The sequence below is a fragment of the Protopterus annectens genome, chromosome 8.part0 (genome assembly GCF_019279795.1).
Source record: "Protopterus annectens isolate FY-2018-M chromosome 8.part0, PAN1.0, whole genome shotgun sequence".
Classification (NCBI taxonomy): Eukaryota; Metazoa; Chordata; order Ceratodontiformes; family Protopteridae; genus Protopterus; species Protopterus annectens.
In genome coordinates this window covers 466,936,175-466,961,782 of record NC_056741.1, presented here as the reverse complement: position 1 = coordinate 466,961,782, position 25,608 = coordinate 466,936,175, and the positions used below count along the sequence as shown (strand labels likewise).

At 40.4% G+C, this 25,608-nt stretch overlaps 1 protein-coding gene across 2 annotated transcripts in view; it reads left to right on the top strand.

Annotated features, from left to right (window-relative positions):
* The window catches only part of POLR3GL (RNA polymerase III subunit GL), a 279,970-nt gene that overhangs the window by 46,664 nt on the left and 207,698 nt on the right, over window positions 1-25,608 (top strand). For both annotated transcript variants that reach the window (XM_044079992.1, XM_044079993.1), the window contains exons 3-4: window positions 1,953-2,082; window positions 11,316-11,384. In XM_044079992.1, coding sequence (XP_043935927.1) covers window positions 1,953-2,082; window positions 11,316-11,384 — 199 coding nt within the window. The remainder of the gene's footprint in view (window positions 1-1,952; window positions 2,083-11,315; window positions 11,385-25,608) is intronic.

Below are 25,608 nucleotides of genomic sequence, written 5' to 3'. Positions count from 1 at the left end.
AGCTAGTGCAAAAATTTATGGCTTGGGTAGTTATGGCAGTACCTTGATACCTTCATATTATGCTGATTCTGAGAAGTTTGCACTGGTTGAGAGATCTTGAGTCATCTATACAGTTTTGGTCACGGTCTACTTGGTCTTCTTGATCCTGTGTGACTTGTGTCTCCTTACCTTGAAGATCTGCCGTATTGTTCCCTCTACTCTGCCATCATGAGGTTGCCACTGATTCCAAAGGAACAGTCGAAATGTTTTAGAATCTGTTCCTTTGATTAGCAGAACCACACCTAGTAAATCTGCCCGAGAGTCCCTGACTCTGAATGGTTCCAGTGGTCCATTAAGTCATACTTTTTTAAGCTGACATGCACTTCACTTGGCTGATATTTTTCTACCATATTCCTTTAGCACTTTATAGGTCTAGTATGCTTTGAGCCCTGTCTTATGTAATGTAATTATGTGGTGTAATCTGTTTGTGAAGTTACTGTATGTATCATATTATGTTTGCCATAGTTCATGTAGAGTGGCAAGGTTGAAGGCACTGTAACAAATCTGAATTTGAGCTTGACTGAGCGTTACTCAACAATCATGTGCAGACTGACAAAAATCTAAGTAAGCCTGTGTGTTCTCAAAGTGCATTTCTTCTATAATTGCTGATCTTGGCAGCCTTTATGTCATTTAAGTTTGCATTCTTACTTTTCTTTTTAAAGAAGATCTTCTCCAATAAATGCCCTCCATACCCATAACATGCTCCACCCTTACTTATTACTCTGAAGAAAGTTCTGCTTCCTTGCCGATGTGCTAGCATCACATTGGGATCACCAGAGTCCATTATCTTGTCCACAAGAGGATGAAAGATATACAGAGAGAGAATTTTTAGATTGGGTAGTTTTATTTGTAATCTTTTGTCTAATTTTCAGTTTTAAGGTTAGTTACAAATTGTTGGTTTATCTGGTTTTCACACCCACATTCTGTGGCCCTTTTATTTAAAAACAATATTGAATGCTGTTTCTGTTTCACTGTCACATAAGCATATCATGTGTAAAACAAAGTCTATAACTCTTAATTACCTCTAATTTGCTTAATGTCACTCAATCTTACCTTTCATCTGTTATGATTTTTGCAGAACTCTCCTGAGTTTGCCTCATATTTTTACCCTTTCCATCCCTCGTAAACCTTTCAATTTTGTAGTAAATCATTGAAAACGCATGCTAATATGAAACCTGCTCCATTAATAAACAGACATACTGCACTTAAGCCTGTGAGAAGAAATAACATGATATTTATGTACAAGAAAAAAAAAAAAACAAAGGAAAAAGACCCAGCCCACTAGTGCAGGAAAGATCCAACTCTGCATCATCAAAGTGACAAGAGTGATGATGCAAAGACAGGAAGTACTGCCCTCAAACGTCTGTGGAGAGTCAAAGTGTGTGAGCAGGAAGTAATAGTAAAATGAAACAAGAGAATATCAAGTAAATTGAATTTGCAGATCATGAAACCATCCTGTTATCCCAAAAGAAAAAGAAAGACTATAGGTATGTGCAAAAACTGGTTGCAAATCATCTGTAGTTGGGGAGCATGCTGATTAGGTATCATGGCCTGCTGCATTTCTTTCAGCTAAAATTTTATATAACCCAAACAGTTTGTTCTTTAACTTGTATTAGCAGTAGATAGAAACAAAACTTCTTAGACTCTTTTAACACAGATAGACAAGAGACAAACAGAAATATTGCTGTCCTGTAATAATTGACTTCTGCATGTGTTTGGAGTGATCTAAAACTGGGTATAGTTGTAAAAAAAGCATTCATACTGTAATGTTGCTGGCTCGGAACACATTTTGTTTCAAAGATATGTAATACTGTTTTGGCCCCTTGGTATCCATGGTGGCATACTGGTGATGAATCATGTAAACATTTGTGTAAATAAATTTTTGCAAACTGCTGCATTTCTGTCATCACCAGGCTTTGGACTATAAACCGGTTCCACTCCAGACTGGTGAAGAAGTAGAATACATGCTGGCACTCAAGCAGGAGTTAAGAGGTGCCATGAAGAGCCTACCTTATTATGTCAAGCCTGCTGCTCCAAAGAAAGGTAGGTAGTACAGCCTAGCAAACCTTGTAAGCATTACTATGGGTATCATATGCAGGCAGCAGCTAATATGTTGCATTCAGAAAATGTTGATGTCTGTATTGCATTGCAGGACCTGAATGCCAACCAAGAGCCTAAGAATTTGTTATAGAGCAGCAGTCTGTTTCCCCCTCAGAATTTTTTTTTATTCCTCCCAGTGTAAGGAAGTCACATGGTTCTTTGCTGATGCAGCTGCCAAAACTAAACTGTTCTTTCTCCATGATATGTCCAGGATGTGCTGAAATGTCACTGATGCGAACAGGATAGCCTTTTGCTAGGTTGTATCTAGGCAAGATAATTTTCATAAGGTTATTAATGAACAGCTTATTAACTCATTACATTGAGTGACACATCCAGGTGCTTCTGCAGTTACATCCTACTGATGCCTGTAGGCATGAAATATTGTTTGCTAATATTTGCATTAATAATTCCAAAACCATGTTAGAAACAAAATATTTAAAGATTTCATTGTAAAATTTTCATGGTGGCAAACACAACTGTAGTTATATTTGACCTCTGTGAAGTGAAGATAAAGAGCTATTAATTATTCTCTATATAATATTTATTTATGTTGTCATAAATTTCATGTTTTTTTAATATCTAAACAACCAAGTAGCACAGACAGAACTACTTAGCCTCATATGAAAGCTGTTTGCGGGATGAACAACTTGTGACTGACAGTATATGTGCAACTCGAGTGATTGTGGAGATATTGTAAGTTGTTTATAAAATATTAGCAATGTAGTAGTTAATGTTTTTATTGTAGTACATAAAATCCTGTTTAAGACCTATAACCTAAGGAATGCTATCACTATAAAATAGTTTGCGCTGAAGAGTTTGGAATTTACACTTTTTTAGTAACCTCTTTGGTTTCAGAGATATGAACATTTGTATAAAATGTGATGACATAATTTTCTGTCAAAAAAGCTTGGTCTCCTCCCATTGAAAGTTACAGTGCAAACTTCCAGAGTTTCATTGGAGGGAAAGAGTTAATGGTGGATCATCATTACGGAAAGCAGCAAAGCATTACAAAATAGCATGTCCACTTGTGCATTTTATTTTTTTAGCATACTTGTTTTTATTAAGTTTGCATTAGTAAAAACAATGATAGAGCACCAGAAATGCAGGCCATAAAATGAAAATGATTCTAATACTAATGTCTGAAAATCAATAAAATAGCACAGTCTAGACTAGAGAAGCATCTCACATGATGAATAAACAAGTGCTAAGCAAACATTTATGAGTTATCATGGACAGCTATTAGTAGTAAATAATGTTTTGATTAACTTACTACATTCATTTACTGGCATCAAAAGCAAGTCACTTACACTGTTTATATATACTCGGATCTGTAAGACACCTTCACACATTGAATGTCTTGAGTTGCTTCCTCTCAGAGGTTTTTATGCCTTTTCATTTGTGGGATAAGCTTAAGTCTCCCTGCCAGGCTTTCACTAGCTCTAGTTTAACAGATTGTATTAAATACTTCTCTGTTATTTGGTGGTATTTAGACCTCCTAGTACACTTCCTGGAGGAATTATTTTCAAGCAGTATTGTACCTTTCTTCCTAACCAGACCACAGCAATTTCTTTCAGTTTACACTAGCCTTTCTAGATTGTGAAACAATCCCACTGTATGTTTAGGACTTCTTTAGATATGCTCCAACAGTACAATGAATCCCACATTTTGAATCTTTCCTTGAAATGCTAGATGTGCTCAAGAGTCTTTTGAAAAGTTTTTGCTACTTTGCAAAAATATTCTGAGGAATGATCTAACTGTATCCACAATATCTGAGATTTGTACCACCTTCACAAGTAAACATGGAGAGAGAGAGAGAGAGAATAAAAGGATCCAGTACACAGTAAGTTGGGTGCAGTGAAAAACACATTTCTAAAACTTCATTAGTAATCTTATGAAAATCAACTTACCCAAATTCAACCAAGCAAAAGGATAGCCTGTTCACGTCAGTGACATTGCAGCACACCCTGGACATATTGTGGTGAAAGAATAGTACAGTTTTGATGGCTGCATCAGCAAAGAACCATGTGGTTTCCACACACTGGGAGGAATAAAAAAACTCCGAACAGTGAGGCAGCTTGGACTTGGACAGTTCTTCCCCACTTGAAAGAGTACAGGCAAAGAGTGTAATACAGAAGTCTCAGTGAACAAAAAAACAGGTCCCTCTAACATTGGATTTCATTTCATATGGTAAAAAATGAGCATAGGTGTTATAGGTGTTTACTAGACTAATGACCATAAGTGCCTTTTCTCGCCTACTCATGCATTCCAAATCTCTGACAAGTTCTGGTATCGTTGATAAGTGTAAGCAGGGGCTTGGGAGATAAACCATTTTCAACATGCCTGTGTCCATTAAAGGCATAGGTGCCAAACCAGGGTTGAATTTCCTGTTTCCCTTCAAGTTGTCCAAGTTACACTTTAATTGGGTTAGGGAGGTACTCTGCTTTATATGGATGAGGAGCCTGTTCCAGAGAAGGGGTAGTCTCTGGGATATATATCTGTCTCTCCAGCAGGTCCTTTTTATACCATAGGCAAGGTTTAAGTCTTAAGAAGGGGTAATTTTGGTGCTGTTTGTTTTGCAGATATGCAGAAGGTCCATCAAGGTGGAGTCTGACAGTATCTTATCTGCCAGGCATAGATCTCCCCTAAATGGCTTGTAGAAGACATAATACAGGGATAAGGCCTTGAGGCAGCCTGCATAGGACATGTTACTTATTTATAGTAGGAACCTCTGTGGATTTTCCAATTATTGGATAGGACTGATTAGGTGCATACCAAAGGGGACACTGTACTCAATGATAGGTCTGATGAATACTGAATACATTGGAAGAATGACTTCCTTGGACTTAGATGCCATACCTTTGTTTATACGTTGCACAACATAGAGTGATTTCCTCACTACTGTAGACAAGTGATGGTCAAAGGCTAGATTACTGTCTATGTCTGTCCCAAGTCCTTGACTACTGGGTCATCTCTTAGGGTTGTGTTCACACCATGATAGTTACCAGAGTTGGATGACTTCCTCGAAGGATACTGTTATGCATTTCTTGGCATTTAGTTTTAGTCCATGGCTCTGACACCAGTTATTTGTCTGTGTCAGCTCTTCCTGGAGAACATTTATGTCAGTGGGGGATTCTATGACTGCTCCTGATTTGCAGTCATCTGCAAATTTAGTTGGCCAGAACCATTGACATTGGCCTTGACTTCCGAGAAATAAATGCCAAAAAAGAGCAGTCCCAGGTCTGATCCCTGAGGGGTTCCACTTGTGACTGGCCTCTTTATAGAGGTGAATTCCCTAATTCTAACTTTCTGGGTCCTGTCTTGTGAGCCAGCTGTATATCCACCAGGTAATATAAGGGATTATACAAAACTTCTTTAGTTTGTCAACAGTGACTGAGTGGGGTTTTGTGTCACATGCCTTGGCCAGGTTACGGTAGGCAGTGTGAACCATTTTGCTCTTATCTGTTGCTTTGGTGACCTTCTCAAAAACAATCCACCAGGTTGAGCAGGCAGGACCTGCCCTTGATGAAACCAAACTAGGTTGGATCCAGTGTCTGGATGTTTATGATGTCATTATGGATCATTTCCATGATAATTTTTTCCATTGCTTTACATATGAGACTAATGAGACTTATGGATCTGTAGCTTCCAGGGTCTGTAGAAGACCCACCTTTGACAAAGGAATGACAGTTGCTGCTTTCCATTCATGAGTCATGAAGCCTATTTGGAGGCTACAGTTAAATAGCAATTCCATAGGACCTGATAGGTCATGTTTCTCTTGCTTGACATGCATTTTACCCTGGCTGAAGATTATTCAACTGTTTCGGTAGTGGTTGCTGGGCATTTTTACAAGTCACAATACTGTGTAGGAAAACATTTTTAAACCTATCCACAGTTTCAGACAAGTCAATGAGCACTATGATGTTATAACACATCTGTCTAATGTGGACTACTGCTTTTGACTGAAAGTTCACATATTTAAAGCAGGACTTTCTGTTATCATTAAGTAATATTAGGGAGTCTGCGGATTTTCATTTGACATCTACAGTAGCCCACCTTAACAGTCTTGATGCATCATTTAACCACTTTTATTGATTCTTGTGTTGTAGTTTTTACACATGTTGCACTGCCTGCATTTTGCTCTTAACATTCTGTTTATTCTAGTGCTCCACCATGGCAGTTTCAGGTGCTCTTGCCATCCCAAGGGTTTAAGTTGTCATTATACCTACTAAATTTTGAGTACAGATTTCAAGCAGATTTTGTCAAGCTTCATGCCCCCCTCCCCAGTATGATTCAGTACTGTTTTTGAGATCAAGAATGTTTCTTCATTCCTCTGTCCAAGAAGTTGTAGCTGTCTGTAGCTGGTGAGGGTACAAGCCTCGTTGTGTTTTTACGTGTCACAAGACTGTGTAGCAAAACATTTGTTAAATCTGTCCACAGTTTCAGACACGTCAGTGAGCACCGTGATGGTATTAAACATCTGTCTAATCTGGTCTACTGCTTTTTACTGAGAGTTCACATATTTAAAGCAGGACTTTCTGCTATCCTTAAGTAATAGTAGGGAGTCTATGAATTTTCATTTGGCATGTGCTGTAGTCCACCTTAACAATCTTGATGATCATGTAACCATTTTTGTTAATCCTTGTGTTATATTTTTACACATGTTGTACTGCTTCCATTTTATTCTTAACATTCTTTCTGTTATAGTGTTCCACCATGGCAGTTTCAGGCACCCTTGCCATCCCAAGGTTTTAAGTTGTCCTTATGCCTACTAGAGTTTCAGTACAGATCTCGAGCAGACTTTGTCAAGCATCATGCCCCCCCCCCGCACACAATTGCTATGATGGCTTAGTGGTTAACTACTGTGACTATAGTGTACAGGGTCCTGAGTTTGAGCCTCACAAAGGCAGTTTATTTTCCCTAGGGCAGATAGCCTAGTATCTACCTATGAACCTATACCCCTGGGATCTCTTCTGTGTCCCTGCTAGACAGAGGCACAGTAAACTAATCTTAAAAGGGTACCTTCTGTGACCTGCTTTACAGAGGCACAGTAGGCTAATCTAATAGGGAGGCGGAAGCCAGATACACTGTGGCTAGGTTTATAAATGCTCTAGGGCAGATAGCCTAGTATCTACCTATGAACCTATGAACACACACACACACACACACACACACACACACACACACACACACACACACACACACACACACACACACACAGCACGATTCAGTCTATTTTTTGCTCCACCATTCCTCTGTCCAAGAATTTATAGTGGTCAATGGTTGGTGAGGGTGGAAGCTTTATTGAAGTCTAGTCCAATGTGATCTGAGTTACCAAGTGGGCTTTTTTCTTTTGTCTCTGAAGTAAGTTCCATACGATTAGTTAAAACTAAATCAGGTAAATATAAGCTCATAGTAGGAGGAGACCAACTGTGTATAATTGTTTCATATCAGTAAATCAATGCATTCAGTGTCAAAGTGGGAAGCTGCTCTGCAGTTAATCTAGTCAACTTGTGGGCAATGATGCTTTGGTTAGAGGAAACTTGGATCTAGTCAAAGATCGATTCTTCCTTCTGGGTTTATATGTGGATAGATGTCTTTTATGAGTGGGGCATAGCGTAAAGGTTGCATTTGTGGAGGAGTTAGGTCTTTGAACTTTTTTCTGCTTGAACTGTTGCTCCACTTTGATTGTCACCTACAATTATTTTTATTAGGTGGTTGTTGTTGTCTTTCGGCTTTTCCCGGTTAGGGGTCGCCACAGCGGAACTCTGGTCCACTAATGATTGGCAGTAGATTTTGACGAATGGCGAGGTGCCAGTTCGACATTCAACCTTCAACGAAGGCATGCCCATTTACGCATGTCTTTCGAACGCCCACCCAACCATGGGGAGGACATGCAGACTCCACACAAAAGGCACTCCCCGTACTCCAGCCAAGAATCGAACGGGAGAACCTCTTGCTGTGAGGCAACAACGCTACACAGTGAAAGCTACTGCTGTGTTTCTTCTACTGCAGATGCAGTATCATTTGAAGCAACATGTATTATAAAAATATTTAGTATTTTTACATAAATCAGCTGGACTGATGTGCCTGCAGCCACAAGTCTGCTAACCTTGGATGCCTGGTTAATTGCTTCTGTAGAAAATTTCAGGTTGTTTTGAATATGATTATTAGTCCTTCAGCAGATCTGTGTGTTCTGTCATTTCTTTTGTTACAGTAACCTGGATGAGTGACTTATGAGAGCTGATGGAATATGAAGATTATGACATGAGTAAGTGAATAATGTAGTTAAGTTTGGTCAGGAAAAAAGTGTCGAAGATAGCATCATACTGTGGTTTGATTTGAAAACGTTTAGTTGTAAGGTAATGTTGCTAAACTATTTTGTATTTTAATTTTTGTTGTTTTATGTGTTTACATTTGTATTTTATTTCCAATTAGAACATTGCCTTTCATTTAGCCTGCACTGATGGTGAGTTACCTAGAGGGTGAGAATTTATACTAATGAATCACAGCTGCTTACCTAGAAATATCCTTCTTACTTCTTGTAGAAGCATGGGATCTAAAAAAATTAGGTCTTTAAGTGACTGATGCTGTGGAGGGCAGGAGACATTATGATCAAGCTTGGCTCCAGATCAAAAAGTAATCTTTTGCCACACACATACACTAGTTGGAATGTTCTACCAGAAGGAAAATCCAACTAAAATACTTAGAATATTTTGTTTTGGTCTTAACCATTTTACTGCCTATTTTATATACAGGTACTAATTGCAGTATGAAGATCATTTTGTCACTAGTGGTTGCTAGTTTAATATGCGTTTTATAATTTTTTTTTTTTCTTGCGGTATAGAAAATTGTGCTGTAAGAAGACTTTTACTATAAGGATAGGCTTTAGCATATTCTTGGATATGCATTTGTTATAAAAAACTGTAGGTGAATGGAGGAGCAACTACTACTTCTGCACCTTTAAATGTAAAAAGATAGTGGGATTGTTGGATGGGAGAAGAAATTGAGGACCTAGGACTGCCTGTGTTAGGAAAAAAAAGCAGTACAAAAAAATCAAATCCTAAACAAAGACGTTCACAAACTGCAGGAGGTTTCAGCAATTAGTGTGTTTCAGCATTTAAATTCTATTTTACACCTGATATGAACAAAACCGTCCCACATCCCAGATGCAGTATAACAGTTCAGCCTCTGCCATTACCCCAGTGCTGGTATGCAGAATCAGTACTGTCAAAAACAGCCACAGAAGATGTGCTCCCTTCTACAGACACCTGCAGCTATTAGGTAAACAGTATAGTGAGGAGGATGCAGTAAATGGTATAGGAAAAAATCTCGTGTGTCTGTACTGCAGAGTTTACCCATCCCCTCTGAAATACTGCAAGTACTGGTCTTTTGTAAGGATGAAGGATACAGAACGTACAAAGACTTTTAGTACTATGTCTTATGCTTTGCAAGAAGGTAGATCTGTCCATGGATTTCAATTTTTTTCCTAAAAAAGTTGACAAATTCTCTATTGAAATTTGATTCTTTGGTTCTCCAGTTACATTCTGGAAAACAACTGTATTTGTGGAAGTGACTGTGACTGGAAGAGTATCAGACTTGTAGACCTTCCTCACCCTTTCCACTTTCCCTAAGGAAAAGGCGGTTTTGCCTACTACTCCTTCCCTCATGTCAGTCATATCGGAATTTGATTTAAACGAAGATGCTGTGGCCTTGGCCTTTTGTTTCTGTCTTCTTCAGAACTCCGGGGAAGGGGTTCTGCACTTTGTGACTCATAGGCCGCAATTTGGAGCATATATTTCCAGCGCTAAAGACATTAAAAACTCAAAACAACTGTTTATTTCTTTGGCTTTAACAGTTTGGTGCCCGAGCAGGAAATGGCATTTTCTTAATTGATAGCCACTTGTGTTAGATTTGCTGTCATGGTGCTGATAAGATTATTCTGGTACTAAGGCCTTGGAAGCCTTTGTAGAGGAATCACAGTTGGGATATTGGTGAGGCAATGACCTGGTTATTTTTTCATTGTTTCACTTTGCTTTGCAAGTCGGATTGTGATTCCGAGGCATGGGGTGGTTTTGCTTTGGCATTTATTCTTAGAGACTGCTCTCATTTTCTGGATGCATAGCTTGCTATTTAATATGGCTTAGTCTTCGACTACAATCTGAAATTCCAGTTGACTGGATTTAGACTGTCAAACTGCACTTATTTAAAGCTTGTTTCATTTTGTGTGAATAAAGCTCCTCCACACTTTCCATGCAGGAGCAACTTGCTTTGTTGAGTGCGAGTGAAGACAGAGTCCTATGTGGTGTTGAAACTTAGTAACCAAACACAAGGGCTTGGGATAGAAATGACTTTAGAAAGAAGCAATTTCAATATGGTAGGGTAGTCACAACCGTAGGTTAGTAATGGATGTGTGGTTATCTTTATTTTGTGTATTCACCAAATAACTGGGGTAACGGCAGAGGCTGAATTGTTGTATTGCATCTGGGATGTGGGTTTTTGCATGGTTTCTTTCATATCAGTTGTAACAGAGTTTGTAAGTACTGAAACACACTAATTACTGAAATACTTTCTGAAGGTCACTGCATTGGACAAGTAGGTATGCTAAATGTGTGTTCTTGTTAATGACATCTTAATTGTTACATTTTTTGTACTATTGAATTTTAAAAATGGATGGGTTGTGAGCAAGCTCCATTGGCATAGAGAGGTAAAGTCCTGAATACTACCCAGGTGACCAGAGATTTATTTAGCAGCTGCAGCACTTGGAGGAACTGATATGGGGAATTAGAGGAATGAAGTAGCTTATTTTAGCCCTTTTTTAGGGGGGGGGACTGTGAGAGTGCATACATAGGGTACACATAGGAGCACTGGCTGTAAGTAAATGACACTTCTTACAAATGCCTATTGCACACCAACTCATGTATTACTGAACATATGCTGTGAGACTAGGGCTCAGTTAGAAAACCTCAGTCTCCCATATAGATGACGGCACTCCCAGCTGACTCAACTCTCCCCTCTAAGGAAATGACTGGGCTGTAGAGCTCTCATTCCTAGAGGAATGAACTAACCATTTAAATAGTGGGAAGGAGACTTTATGGTCTAGTGATAGTCAGAGCAAAAAAAAAAAAAAAGACACATTACCTGTTAGTAACAAACACTTTATTCTTTCCTGCCTTTAGATATTGAACGCTACACAGATAAATATCAAGTGACAGGACCTGTTGATAATGCTATTGACTGGAACCCTGGTGAGTATCATTGCACATTTAATTCCAGATACTTATTAATGCATATATAATGCTGGACTGTTGCCACATTTCTAAAGGATGATCACATTGCACTTGAAAATTACGCTGTTCTGCATAAAAAAAATAAAAATATTCTGAATTGTGACATGGTGCTCAAATGAGGTGTAATACAAGTCTCTGAGCTGAAAGAAATTCATTTTTAAAATGCATTCTTGTTTAGTATTCAGTGACAATGTGCTTTTATAATGTAGTGACTTAGTCCTAATCATCCGAACCAGAAAGCTCCGTTAGGACTTACTCCACAAGTGTAGGTACTGCCTGGCATGGAAATCTTACCAGGTTGCTTGTTCCCTCCTTCTTTATTACATAAAGTGCCACTCCCACCCATTTCTCCATCTTTTTCCTGCTTAATCATTTTTCTTTTTTTTTTTGATGGACACAGGCTTCTTTAACTATCTTATTTAAAAAAAAAAATTGAGAAGGATTGTTAATTTTCTTTCTTCCTTTCTACCTTCCAGCCATTCTGCTTTGGTATGAAGAAGTTTCCTGTTTCTGTTTTCTTTCCTAATTTCATACTTTCATTTAGAAAGTGTTTGGATTTAGGACTTCTCTCTGTCACTGCTACAGTTTATAAATTTCAGCCTGGAATACAAATTTTGGCTTACCATCATATGGTCGAGCACACAGTACTCTAACCTGTATATGTGCAAATTTTATTAGCGAATCCTGGCATGCTGAATGGTCAGAATGTCACAAAAACACTGAAATCGACATTTCTGACTGCTCTACATCCAAAAACGAGTGCTAACAGGGGTCAAATTCACGATTGTGGGATGTTGCCGCACTCCTTTCGGACATACGTGCTCGACCATCCACCGGTCGACCATACGATGGTAAACCACAAATTTTACTTGCTGACAAACACTCACAGTGCCTTTTTTTGTCTTCATTGACAGCAACATGTACTAGTGCCCTTTTTGTATAAGTTTTAGTTATATGAATAAATAACACTGAATTGCCCTGCAAGATTATCTTGTTTTTCAGAAATTATGGACGTTGGAACAGGACCTATCAGGATCTAAGTTGACAAAACATGGCTCGTCCATTAATTTGTGATTTCATCTTGTTAAGACTTAGAGGGAAAAAGCTTAAAACATTTGCAGTTCTCTACCCTTTAGTTCAAAAACGTGAAAAGATAATGGTCCCACTGGAGCAATCCAGACTGGGAGACAGGATAGTTTCTCAAAAGCTTTTATTTTTCCTTTTAGTGTTGACTTCTATGACATCAGGAACATTATATGTAGATTATGGGACACGTTCACTATTGATAACGAAGTACACTCAGTAGTGGGATACAAGCCCACTATAGTTTATAAGAGGGAAGTTAGTCTAAAGGGCCATTTAGAAAGAGACTCTAGTGCACTCACACTGGGTGGTTGTTACAAATGCGGGAAATGTAATCGGTGTTCAGCCATGTTTCAGGGTGAGGCCATCAAAATCACTGGTTATGGTATGGTAAAACCTAGGAAGAAATACTTCTGCTACTCAAAGGGGGTGGTGTATGTCGCAGTGTGTGATCTGTGCAACAGTTTCTACATTGGTAAGACCAAAAGAGCACTGAGGCAAAGGGTGTATCAACACCTGTATGACATCAGGAATAAAAACATAAATAGTGCTTTGTATAAGCACATTTATGCGTGCCCCACACATACTTTTAAGTTTGGGGCCATAGACCATATTGACCTTGGAGCAAGAGGGGGACCAATGGATGAATGGCTAGAATTTAAGGAATTAACATAGCAGATTAAAACTAATGCCTGCCAAGTACCAGGTCTTAATGACAGAATTTCCTTGAGTTCTGTTTGAAAATTAAAATCAATGTATTTTTTATAGGTTTATTAGTTGTATTTTTAATTTGATTTTTTGCACGTATATGAAGTTTTTACAATTTTATTAACTTTGTAAAAATTTTTTTTGAGGAAATGATGTAATTACATTGACCAATGGTTAGATGGGGTGATGTATATATGTTTGTCATGATCATGTGATTTTATTCTGATGAAGTCTGAAACTTGACGAAAAGCGCTTAAATAAACTTGGATTTTGCTGGTGGTCTGTTCTGTATGCTTCTTTCATCTGTTTGCTGCCTTTAACTTAGTTATTACACATTAAAAGACAATTGATAGGTAATAATGCATTGATACTGCTCTTGTAACCACATGTGAATGAGCAGTCTGAATTTCTGCCTCTAGAATAAGAATCCTCTTCTTAGCTTTGAAAAAAGATTTATGAGCTTATGCTTCTTCATTTCCACCACAGTGTAATACTTAGTATTTTCACATGTATGTTTGTGTGGGAGAAAAGTGTTTTATTTTTCTCAAACTTCTTCCAGATCTGGTGAGGAGAAGCATCATCGTAGGAAGCTGCTATATTCAATGACGGCTACTGCTGACTGTTCCTCCATTCTGATCTATACTTTACCCCCAGAATATCTTATCCCCAGAATGTAAGGCAGATTGCACTTTTCTCCCATTTACACCAGTCTTGACTGATGTTTCTTCCTCCATGCTAACCACCTTCTTTTGAAAAAAAAAGATATTTCTATTTTTCCATCCTTCTTTTTCTTTTATCATCTGTTGTACAAGTATCCTAGTCTTCATAATCTCCACATGTCTTGCCTGAGAATTTTTTTTTGTGATGACCACTGTTTTGCATCCCCTTGTAGGTCAAGGACACCTGAAGAGCCCCTCAAACACACTACTCTTATTCTGGTTGAATTCTCCTTACCAACAGTACTGCATCTCATGGACAGAGAATCCAGGGCTGTGGCTAAGTTTAAGAGGTGTGTATTCATATCCTCCACTTTGTTTTCAAGGGTGCTGACCTGCCTTAGTCTCCATAAGGGATGTGATCACTTATGTTTGGGTCCAGATACTAAAGTTACTGTTTCCCAGGAGGTAAATTATACTTTATATTTCCCACCCCAGAGAGTCCTTCTTGTGGCAAGAGTCCTGAACTAGATGTCTTGCATGAGCCTTTATTAGAGGATGTGGACGAGGATGAAGGAATGTTTTCTCCTCTATCCCTTCCACATTTGTGGAAATCTTTAGGCATGTATAAAAGAGAAGAGGTGGCCAATGGTCTGTCTTCTTCTCAAAGAGATTTCAGTATGCAGACCTGAAGCCGTCCTCCTGGGTGGTTCCATTTATTTACATTCTCCACATAGTTTGAGGGTGATGAAATGTCTTACACAGCTGTCGTATTTCTAGTAACACATTTTGGAAGCAATGCTGCACTGTGGACGGTATGCCTAACAGTTTCCTTAAGGGCATTCTTACGGCTTAGGCATTCTCGGTATCTACAGTAGGAGTAGTCCTCTTCCTTCAGGTCATGCAGGAGCCAGTTCTACAAGGTCATGTTTCCAGTCATGTGGACACTATGGTAGTGGTGTGGCACATTAAGCTAGAAGGAACTCTTTCTTATCTTTTCTGTGGTAAGCGCATGGGAGTGGATCTTTAAGAACAGACACTGTATGTCTGCTTTACTCATTTCTGAGGATGCCAAAATTCTAGCCAACAGATTTTAAAAAGCACATTCTAATGCCTCCTCAGTGACTGTTAAGCCTTTCAAGCAAAAAGCTTTCCAACCAGTGGGATCACCTAGTCTGTGACTTATTTCCTTCCCCCAATCAGCTCTAACTGTTGAATGTTTTTTCCTTAATTCTTCCTCTTAACTACTGCAGCCTGGATGTCCTTGTGTAGCCTTAGCCTGAGAGTCTGATCTGTGACTTTCCTCCATTCCCCTTCATAATAAAGGCTATTATCTAGACCAGACACTCAAATATGTCTTTTGGCCCCTTACTAGCTCAACACATGTAATTTCCCATCTTTGCTTCTCTTAGTCTTACCAACGTGTCTGTTGATTCATCCTTCTTGGAAAGTCTGTGTAGATCCCCATGTTCTCATACTGGCAACATTTGCTTTGTTCTAGTAGTTGAACTGGAGCAATACAGTAGCTGCCATTTCTTGTGACTTGTAAGGACAAATAGAAGGGATTTTCTGATAATGCTTCAGCCAGGAATATGGATCCCTTTTCCACAGTCCTGTTGCTTTACTCATTCAGTACCTTTCAAAACTGTTTGATGCTTGTTTCAATATTCCACCACTGAAGTTCATTTGGCATGCAGCTGTTTTGAATTATCATGCAGACCAGGCTTCCTAGTCCTTAGCTTCTATCAAAGTCAATAAAGCATTTTTGTGGAGCAGCTTGCTTTGGCTTCTTATTAAGGATCATTTTCCACTGTAGGATATTTGTTTTACACCAGAGAAGCGTATTCCCCTAACCACTGAACCACTTGTTCATCATATCAGCTTAAAAGCTTGTTCTTTCTACTCATCCAAACCATTAACCAGCTCAAACAGAGCTGAAGAAAAAAGACTAGTTTTGGAGCTAAGCCCTTTAGGGCTTTCTTGCCACTGAAGAGCTCCCCTCATACAATCTTAGAAACTGTGAAATAGATCTATAGCAGATATAAGAAAAATTAATACATTAAACTTATGAGGCTTTGACAGCAACAGAAATGCTAATTTCTAGGAAAACTTGGAACTAATATTTGATGTCAAGCATGTGTAATCTGGGGACTGGAAGGGAAAGTTCATCCCTGTCCATATTTAAGTGCAGCTTGGATCTGTGGCTAGGAAATTGAAAATGTACCCAAGACTGCCCCTGTACTGCTAATAGACAACGGCAGCACCTAAATGCTTTGTTTCATGTATGACCCCCCCTCCTCCCAAATTATCTATGGTAAGATCCCTGTTATTCTCATTAGGAGTAATATATAATTATTTACCGTGGACAGGTAAAGACAATAACCAAGTGGGATAGGTTAATTCAAGCACAAAAAGGGAAACTGGCTAGGTTTAAAATGTCCTGCAAGGGCAGATACCCTAGTACTTACCTATGAACTATAAACCCTGTGGAAGAAAGTGGAAGACTGAGTGGTACAGACTAGATCAACACAGATATGAAAGTTATGTACTTAACGTAATGATAGATTTGGTTATTCCTTTAATGTACATTGTAATATATGTAACCACTTTACCTCTACCAAATTGCCAGTTGTGCAGTAACCTTGAGGACAGCCAGAGGTCAATAGTTACTTCATTGCAAGGGAGGCTTACATTGACTTATTAGTGTATATATTTACAGGAATAGAAACATAGCAGCAAATGTTTGACTGTATACATTGAGTCGGGTATTTCATAGGTTCATAGGTAGGTACTAGGCTATCTGCCTGAAGGCATTTATAAGCCTAGCCGGAATGTGTTGGCTTTCGCCCCCTTAGATTTGTTCCCTGTGCCTCTGTCCTGCAGAGCCATTGAAATGATCCCTGGGGTAAACTTTCTGTTTTCCATCCACTCGTCAAGGTTTCTCTTGAAGAGGGTTAGCGAGGAGCTCTGCCTAATATAGATTGGAATCTTGTTCCAGAGCATGGGAAGTCTCTGGGACAGGAATCTATCCCTCCAGCACGTCCTATTTATTGTTGTGGTAAGGTTTAGATCCCTGGAGCATGTGGCTCAAGGGGGATATGATTTTCTTTAGGTGGAGCATGTCCATCAATTCTGGGTTGGACATGGCCTTGTATGTCAGGCAGAGATCACCTCTGAGTAGGCGGTATGCAACCGAGTACAGCTGGAGTTTCTTCAGTCGAGCTGCATAGGGCATCTGCTTGAGGCCAGTGATCCTCTTGGTCAGGTACTTCTGTGGTCTTTCCAGTTGTTGTGGGTGTCTTGTAAGGTACATCCCAAATGGGGCATTGTACTCTATGATGGGTCTGATGAGTGATGCATAGAGGGGCCCAATGACCTTTTTCGATCTGGATGCAAACCCTTTTGTGATTAGGTGGGCCACATAGAAGGATTTTCTAACCACTTTGGCAATGTGATTATCAAAGGAGAGGTTACTATCTACTTGGGTCCCCAGATCCCTTATTACATCTTCCATATTTAGGGGGCTACCACCTATATGGTAGTCTGTTGGTACTTTGTTTTTTCCAAAAGGGATGACTATGCACTTTTTGGCATTTAGCTTGAGGCCATGGTTTTGACACCAGGTATCTCTCTCAGTGAGACCCTGTTGGAGGATGTCTATGTCAGCCGGAGAGTCAATTATAGCCCTTAGTTTGCAGTCGTCTGCGAACTTGGTCAGCCATAGTCCTTCTGTGCTTGCCTGTACCTCTGAGAAGTATATGCCGAACAGGAGGAGTCCTAGGACTGAGCCCTGGGGAATGCCACTTGTAACCGGTTTAGAGTCCGACCTAGCTCCCGCAACTCTTACCATGTGGATTCTGTCCATGAGCCAGTTGGCAACCCATTTTGTGATGTAGGGGTTTATGTTCAGGCTGGTGAGCTTGTCTATAATACCTGAGTGGGGAATGGTGTCAAAGGCCTTTCAAGGTCTAGGTAGGCTGTGTGGTCAACCTTTTCCTCATTTATAGCCTTCGTAACTGTCTCAAAGAAGTCCACCAAGTTTAGGAGGCATGAAATGCCCTTAACAAAGCCGAACTGGGTAGGGTCCAGTGTTTGGAGGTTTCCAATGTCTCTGTTAATGAGATCTATGATGATGATGCGCTCCATAGCTTTGCAGACCAAGCTAGTCAGGCTTATAGGGCGATAGTTCCCGGGGTCTGTTGTGGCTCCACCTTTGTGGAGTGGAATAACCATTGCTGTGCGCCACTCTGTGGGCATGTAGCCTGTGGAGGGGCTGAGTTTAAACAGTGTGTTTAGGTGAGGGGTTAGTTCATCTTTGAGCTCGTGTAAGACGCAGCCCAGGACACCGTCCAGTCCCATTGATGCTGTGTTTTTGGCTTTGGAGAGGGCTGTTTTAACCTGAGTGTCTGTGATTTCAGGGGCACTACATTCTTCTGGTATAGTTATGGCCCTTTTGGGGGTGAGAGGGGGGTGAAGTTTGCACTGAACCTGTCTGCCAGGATGTTGGCTATATCGGTCAGTTCAGTGTATTTTGTGCCATTCTGCACTAACTCCGAGCAGATCTGAGAATTGCCACTTAGATTCTTGACATAGCTAAGGAATGCCTTGTGGTTATCTTTGGAGTCCATGGCAATTTTTCTTTCGAAGCTAGCCTTGGATGATTTTATGAGGGAACATAGTTTCTTGCTGATACTGATCAGGGATGTCTTCCCTTCTTAGGATTTTACTCTTTTCTGTACTAGTTTCCTCCTTCCATTGTATAGCTTGTTTATGGCAGGGGTCCCCCAGACTAGTTTCCTTTTCTTGGAGGAGTGAGTCTTGGTTTTGTTTGGGATAGCACGATCCATGCATTCTTGCAGGTGCCCGGAGAGTGCATTAGTAAGGATTTTGCAGCTTAGCGTTATCCTTTAGCATGGGGGCTTTGAAACTTCCCACCTCGGTCTTAAGTAGTGTGAAGTTTAATTTTGTAAAGCTTTCACGGTGGTTTCTTTGACTGGGGGTGGTGGCGGAATGTGGATATCCAGAGTGATTAGTTTATGGTCAGATCTAACCAGCGAGGGGTTGCGGTCGCCCATGTTGGTGATGACCAGGTCCAATATGTTGTCACCTTTCGTGGGGGTGTTGACCAGTTGATCCAGGGCGTTTGAGTTTATAAATTCTAGGAAATGTTGGGCAAGGGAGTTTGTACTTGAGTAGTTCTCCCAGTTAATGTTTGGGTAATTGAAATCACCCAATATCAGGGTGTTTGGTAGGACCTTTATGTTTCCCAGTGTTTCCAGGAATGCAGAGTGGGGGTCCTGGGACATGGTGGGTGATCTGTAGCAAGCTATAATTTGAATAGCAGTTTTGCCCATTGTTAGCTGCACGTGGATGATCTCTGAAGCATCGTGCTGTGCCACTAACCTGGAGGTGTGGGTATCTTTGATGAATATGGATACTCCTCCGCCTTTTGTATTTCAGTCCGGGTTTTGTGGCTGAAATGTATGGTATGAGTTGTAGCCTGCTAGTGCTGGGGTGCTCTCTGGAGCCTTAAACCAGGTTTCTGTTACTGCACATATATCGATTTTCTCCATACTGAGGAGGGCCTTGAGTACGTCCTTTTTGAGATTTAGACTTCTGGCATTGAGTAGTATTACCCTCAGTTTTTTGTTACTTGTGCTATTTACGGCGGTGGGTTTGTCTTTTGAGCCTTGCCTAAAAAAGCACTATGGGGGTGGCAAGAGCCTTGGCCAGTATTCGAAAGCCTAAGAGTGACAGGTGCAAGCCGTCTCTAGCGAAGCAGCGTGGCTTGTCAAGCATGTCATCCCAGGCTGACAGACACTGGATCCCCTTTGAATGACACCAGAAGCTTAGCCAATTGTTGAAATTGATAATTTTTTCTCTATACCATGGTATCATTCTTGGTGAGGGCAGGATGCTACTCAGGGTCAGGGTCATAATGGCCTGGGTTACGTGATCAGAGAGCTTCTCCATGTCTCTTTTCGTGTAGTCCAGGGAGGTACGGCTCAAGTCAGTCACACCAACATGGACAATGACAGAGGCATATTTGTACTTCTTCTGGAGTGACCTGAGTGCTTGTGTTATGTGGCGGATCCTGGCACCCGACAGGCAGCTAACAGTAACCTTCTCCTTGTTCAGCCTAGTGAGTGGGACGTCACTGTGCCCGACTATAGAGCCAACTATTACTAGTGTGTTGGGTATGTTATTTTTCCTTAAGGGCTGTGATTGTGTGGCACACTGGTTTTGTGACGTATGTGTTTCATGATTTGTGTTGGGGGGTGGAGGTTGCTTGGATGTCTGCTTTGGAGGTCTCTGTTGCTTCTGTAGATTTTTATTTAGAGCCTCCGAGTATGTTTTCATGTATTTATGTGTGTTTTTGCTGGTGCTGATTTCATAGTTCTATGTGAGACTGGTGGTGTGATGCAAGTAATTCCCTTCTCCTCTTGACTGCCTGGTCCAGTCTTGGGTTGAGAGAGCTTAGCCTCCAGTTTGGCTGTATAATTGCATCTCTCGCATGTATTAGTGTTTGGTGGAAGGAGAAGAAGGTTGTCTGTGTACATGAGGCAATTGTAACATTGCCTCAAAATGCCCAGATTCACCAGTTGGACCGGAGAGTACATCTGAAACTGCCCTTTGGACATGCCTGGAAAGGTACAGTGAACTGTTTTACTGATTGGCTGGTAAGGTCGAATAGAGAGCCTTGTCCTTCTCTGCAGTATGGGGGGGGGTCTAGTGCTAAGGTTTATTAGTGCTTGCTATGAGTTTTGAGCAAGTGCCGGAATGAGAAGTGAATGGTTTGAGTGCTTAAGTTGAAAGTTTATCTAGTTCCAAGGGAAAAATTGAAGTGTAGACTTTGTGGAGCCGGGAATAGTTAAACCTTAGCTAACTGGCACTGCCCGGCACGCAGAACCACACAAATGCGGGTTTTATAGCAGGGAAACGAAAGAGATAGAAATTAACCCAAAATGGCCAATAAACTACTCATTTTTGGGCTGAAACCACTCCTCCAGGGACAGATAGGCTGCTCAAAGCTCCCTCTCTCACATTGAACAGAGAAACTTCCTTCTGTCCAAGTAAGGTATGGGCAAACACAGAAACTTGTAACACAGCCCTGAATTCAACACTAACCTGAAAAGTGGACTATACTAGCTTAGACAGGCAGGAAAACAATTATATATTTTTTGTTTTTTTCAGAAAATAAAACAGATACAATCAAAAAAATACTTTAAATGCACAGAAATGGCTATCACACTTGAGTGTGTAGCCTACAACAGTTAAACAGGTAATTTAAACACAAAAACAACATCACACTTGAGTGTGTAGCCTACAACAGTTAAACAGGTAATTTAAACACAAAAACAACTTTGTTAAAGTGCAGGCAGTAAAATAAGTACAAAATGTAGCTGAAACAAGCTTTTTAAATCACAGAAACTCTAGAAAATCTGTGTTTTTAGATGGAATTAACTAAAGGCAGCAAGAAAATGCAGAAAAATGATACTTAATCACTCCAAAGTCTCTCTGCTGCTGTAGAACTCTGCAGGGCACCAGGCAGGAGCTTGCTGAGCTGTATACTAGCACAAAAACCTTGCAAATGCGGGTTTTATAGCAGGAAATGAAAGAGATAGAAATTACCCAAAATGACCAGTAAACTACTAATTTCTGGGCTGAAACCACTCCTCCAGGGACAGATAGGCTGTTCAAAGCTCCATCTCTTACAGTGAACAGAGAAACTTCCTTCTATCCAAGTAAGGTATGGGCAAACACAGAAATTTGTAACACAGCCCTTAATGCAGCACTAACCTGAAAACTGGACTACTAGCTTAGAAAGGCAGGAAAACAAGTATTTTGTTTTTTTTTCAGAAAATAAAGCAGATACAATAAAAAAAAAAAACACTTTAGCTCCTCCTTAGTTTTTTACAGTGGCCTAACTTTATGCGGGTCTATATTAGATAACCGAAACGATAAAAGAGCGAACGTTCTTTTATCAACACATAAGACATGAACTCACTAAATACAGAAGTTACAGAACAGCGATAATCACTGGGCCGTTCTCGGGACTTTGCCATTTCCTCCACTGTGGTGCGATCTCTGAGTTGGTATATTTAAGTAGGGGGGGTATCTCAAGTTTTATTTTTTTTTTGTAACAGCGATTTTTTTTCCCCTGGGAAATAAATCGCTGTTCTGTAACTTCGGTGTTTAGTGAGTTCATGTTTTATGTGTCGATAACAGATATCGTTTTGGTTATCTAATATAGACTCCTTTATGCTTATATTCAGCACGCCAGTGCATTTTGGGGAGGGGGAGAAACTCAAGCTTACTCGAGATTCTCAGTGCTGCTGACTGCAGGCATATATAGTGACCTGTCCAAGTATTACAGTGTATGGACAAGGATCAACCAGATCTATCGGTACGTTATATGCAAGTCATATTGTCAGTACAGTAACATACAGTGTCTGCTTCAGTCGCTTTTGCAACTGCTGAGTGCATAAATGCGCTCTTTTTAACTAAAGTAATTTCAGGAGAAAGTCTTATTTCTGCAAGGTGCATTGACCACTGGCTTACTTAGATCGGTAAAGAGTGTGCAGCCTGCATGGGGAGTGTAGAGAACTTAGCTCTCAACAGCTAGGTCCATTTACATTTTGCCATTGATTTGTGGTGTTCACTTACATGCAGAAATCTGAACTGGTACTTTTCATAATCTTCCTGTTTTTCTATTAGTTACATTGTTTCTGCCTTCCCTGCTTTCCTTTTGATACATTTGCTTATGGTTTCCTTGTCCCTGCAGAAGTAGCTACAGCAGCTTGAAATTCTAGCCCCGGTAAGACCATGGACTTGTAGTTTAGAGTCACAGTAATGAGAGCAGTGTGATTTGCTGCAAGACCTGTGTTCCCTTGGCTCTAGTTTCTGGCTTTCTTAATGGATTTACTCTCTTAGCTTGTCTCCCACAACAGCCCAGCACCACCACCACCACCACCGCAGATCTCCATTGATTGTGGGTAATGTGCTCAAGGGCTTTTTACATAAGAAACTTTGCTTGAATCAAACAGAATTCAGCACTCTGAATCTGTGGTTTCATTCAACTATGCCAAGTGCATATAAGACAGCTTTGCAGCAGAAATTACAGTAATTTCTCACCCAGCCCAAGAGAAGTAGGCACCTGTTTTGAGCAGGTAAGACAACCCTGCAACAACAGCTACAGTTGTTTCCCCATCTCAAGGAAATTAATAATCCGTTATAAGTAGTCACCTCAGACTCCTATCCAGACAAGCATCACCACCCTCTATTCTCTGTATCCAGTCAGACTACTACTTCACCTAAAACAACCCCCCCCGAAATCCGACAAATAGGAATCTTGGAAAAGCACTCTCCTGCAATTTCTGTACCCAGTGTGATTGAGATGGGCATCTTGAGACAATGTAAGAATTGCCTCATGCTGTCTGACAGCTATCTACCACTCAAACAGCACAACACAGTGTGTGAGAGATGTATTTATTTAATGTCACTGGAGGCTAAAGGCAAACACACACACACACACACACACACACACACACACACACACACACACACACACACACACACACACACACACACACACACACACATACACACACACATACCACTGATGCAAGGATCAGCAGCAGCTCACCCCACATAGTTCACCACTCTACATCTCCCATAAAACACATCGTCCATCTTTATATGCCGAAGTTCTAAAGCTTAACCCAACGAAAACTTCAAAGACCTCCGAAACACAACAAGGGCATTAAGCACCCTCAGCAACATCCCAAGTCTGCAACACAGGCAAAGCCTACCACCTCACATAGTAGCCAAGGTCATATTGTCTTAGATACTATGCCCATAAGGCATCCTCACAACCTAATATTCATATGTGACCCGCACAGTGAGACATAGAGATGCACCACTCACCAGGTTAAGTGAAGAAAAAGTGACTGTCAGTTGATTGCCTGGGGCCAGAATTCACCAGATCACATAGGTACTCAAGTCCTTAAACAGCAAGTATAGTATTTATTTGTTTATTTACTTTTATTTATTCATTTTTATTTATTTATTCTTTGTTGACTGGGTCACTTCCAGTAGGCTAGTATCCTGTTTTCAGGGGAGGCCAAAGTGATATTTATACTACTAGGGCATTGGGAACTTCCTGTACTCTTTTCAGTAGGTGCCATGGGATCTTTTACATCCATCTGAGCTACTTCCAAATCAAGCAGAAGATACCATGGTTTCACATCTCATCCGAAGGGCGATACACTCAGGAGTGCAGCACCAAATTATGTTGCACTGCTTTGTCAATAATCAGTCTATCTTGTGTGGTAATTTTCTGTACCAAAGGTGAGTATGCTAACTGTTGTGCCACTGACACTATGACTCTGTCATAGTGCATGCGGGTGTTAACGACTTGAGACAAACCTCCCTGGACTATAGGAAGAGAGACACAATGTAGCTCTCCAACTATGTGACCCAGGCAGGTATGAGCCTAACACTGATTGAGCCACATTCTACCTTCTCCAAAAATGATACCTCAATATGAGCAAAAGATAATTTATTTCAATAACTGGGTTAACTTTTGGTGGCATTCATGGGGGTAACAATATCTGTCATCCTGGGAGGCTATGGTAAATGGACTACACTGCTTCGCTGAGATGGTATGTACCTGTCCCCTCTAGGCTCTTGTATATTGGCTAAAACATTATCCATCCTACTGTGCCCTTTTTAGGTAAGGTTAACTGGATTAAACTGCCTATATAGGAAAACAAACAAAGGAAACCTTATTTGTAGGACTGACCAGTGCTAAGATCTTAAACAAAAATCTCCACTATCTGCAAGCCCACCTCACCCTAGGAGCACAGATGTATATGTAGTGACCGAGACGTGTTTCAAATTGGCAGAGTGCACTGTGGCAATGCAGGGCTACAATGTCTTCTATAAATTTAGAACAGCCACTACACAGGAAGGGAAAAAAGGTGGAAGTGTCTCAGTTGTCATATAGAAAAGGCTGACATCTTAGCTGGTACAGCATGATGCCTTTGAGATCCTTCATATCCAACTTAACATTAACAGAGTCCTTTACCATATCCTAGCAAGCCACAGAACACCTTCTGTGACCCAGGAATATCATAGCACCTACCTAAATAAACTAGAGTCACTTATCATTAATGCAAATACCATATTCCTGGTGACTTCAGCTATCCAGCCATAGACTGGGAAACTTATATCACCACTAGTATGCAAGCCCAGAGATTCTGGAACTTTGTCAGTACAAATGCCCTGGGACAAACTAGTCAGAGTACCCACCAGGGGGAAACAACATCCTCCACCTTGTTCTCACTCTTATTGGTGACTCATGCTCCATTTCCAGTGTAACAACCCCACTTCTCAGGTCCAACCATAAAGCCATAATGATGATAAAACAAGAGTTCCACATTGAGCCAGATACTTTTAAAAACTTCTCCATGACTGAACTGTTACTTCTGAGTGATTCTGTGGCTAAATTGAAATCTTCCCCAAACCCAAAAAGCACAGCTAATTATGCAGAAATGTACACTGTCAGCTTTTACCAACATATACACAATTGCATAGAAGCAACTGTGCCCAAAAGAAGCAAGTGCAGAGCAAACCCAATGAACAAACTATCCTAATGGAATCACATAAGTAAGGTTTACAGCAAAAGGAAGAAAATAATAGCCAACAATGAAACGTGCAACACCAGGAAGATT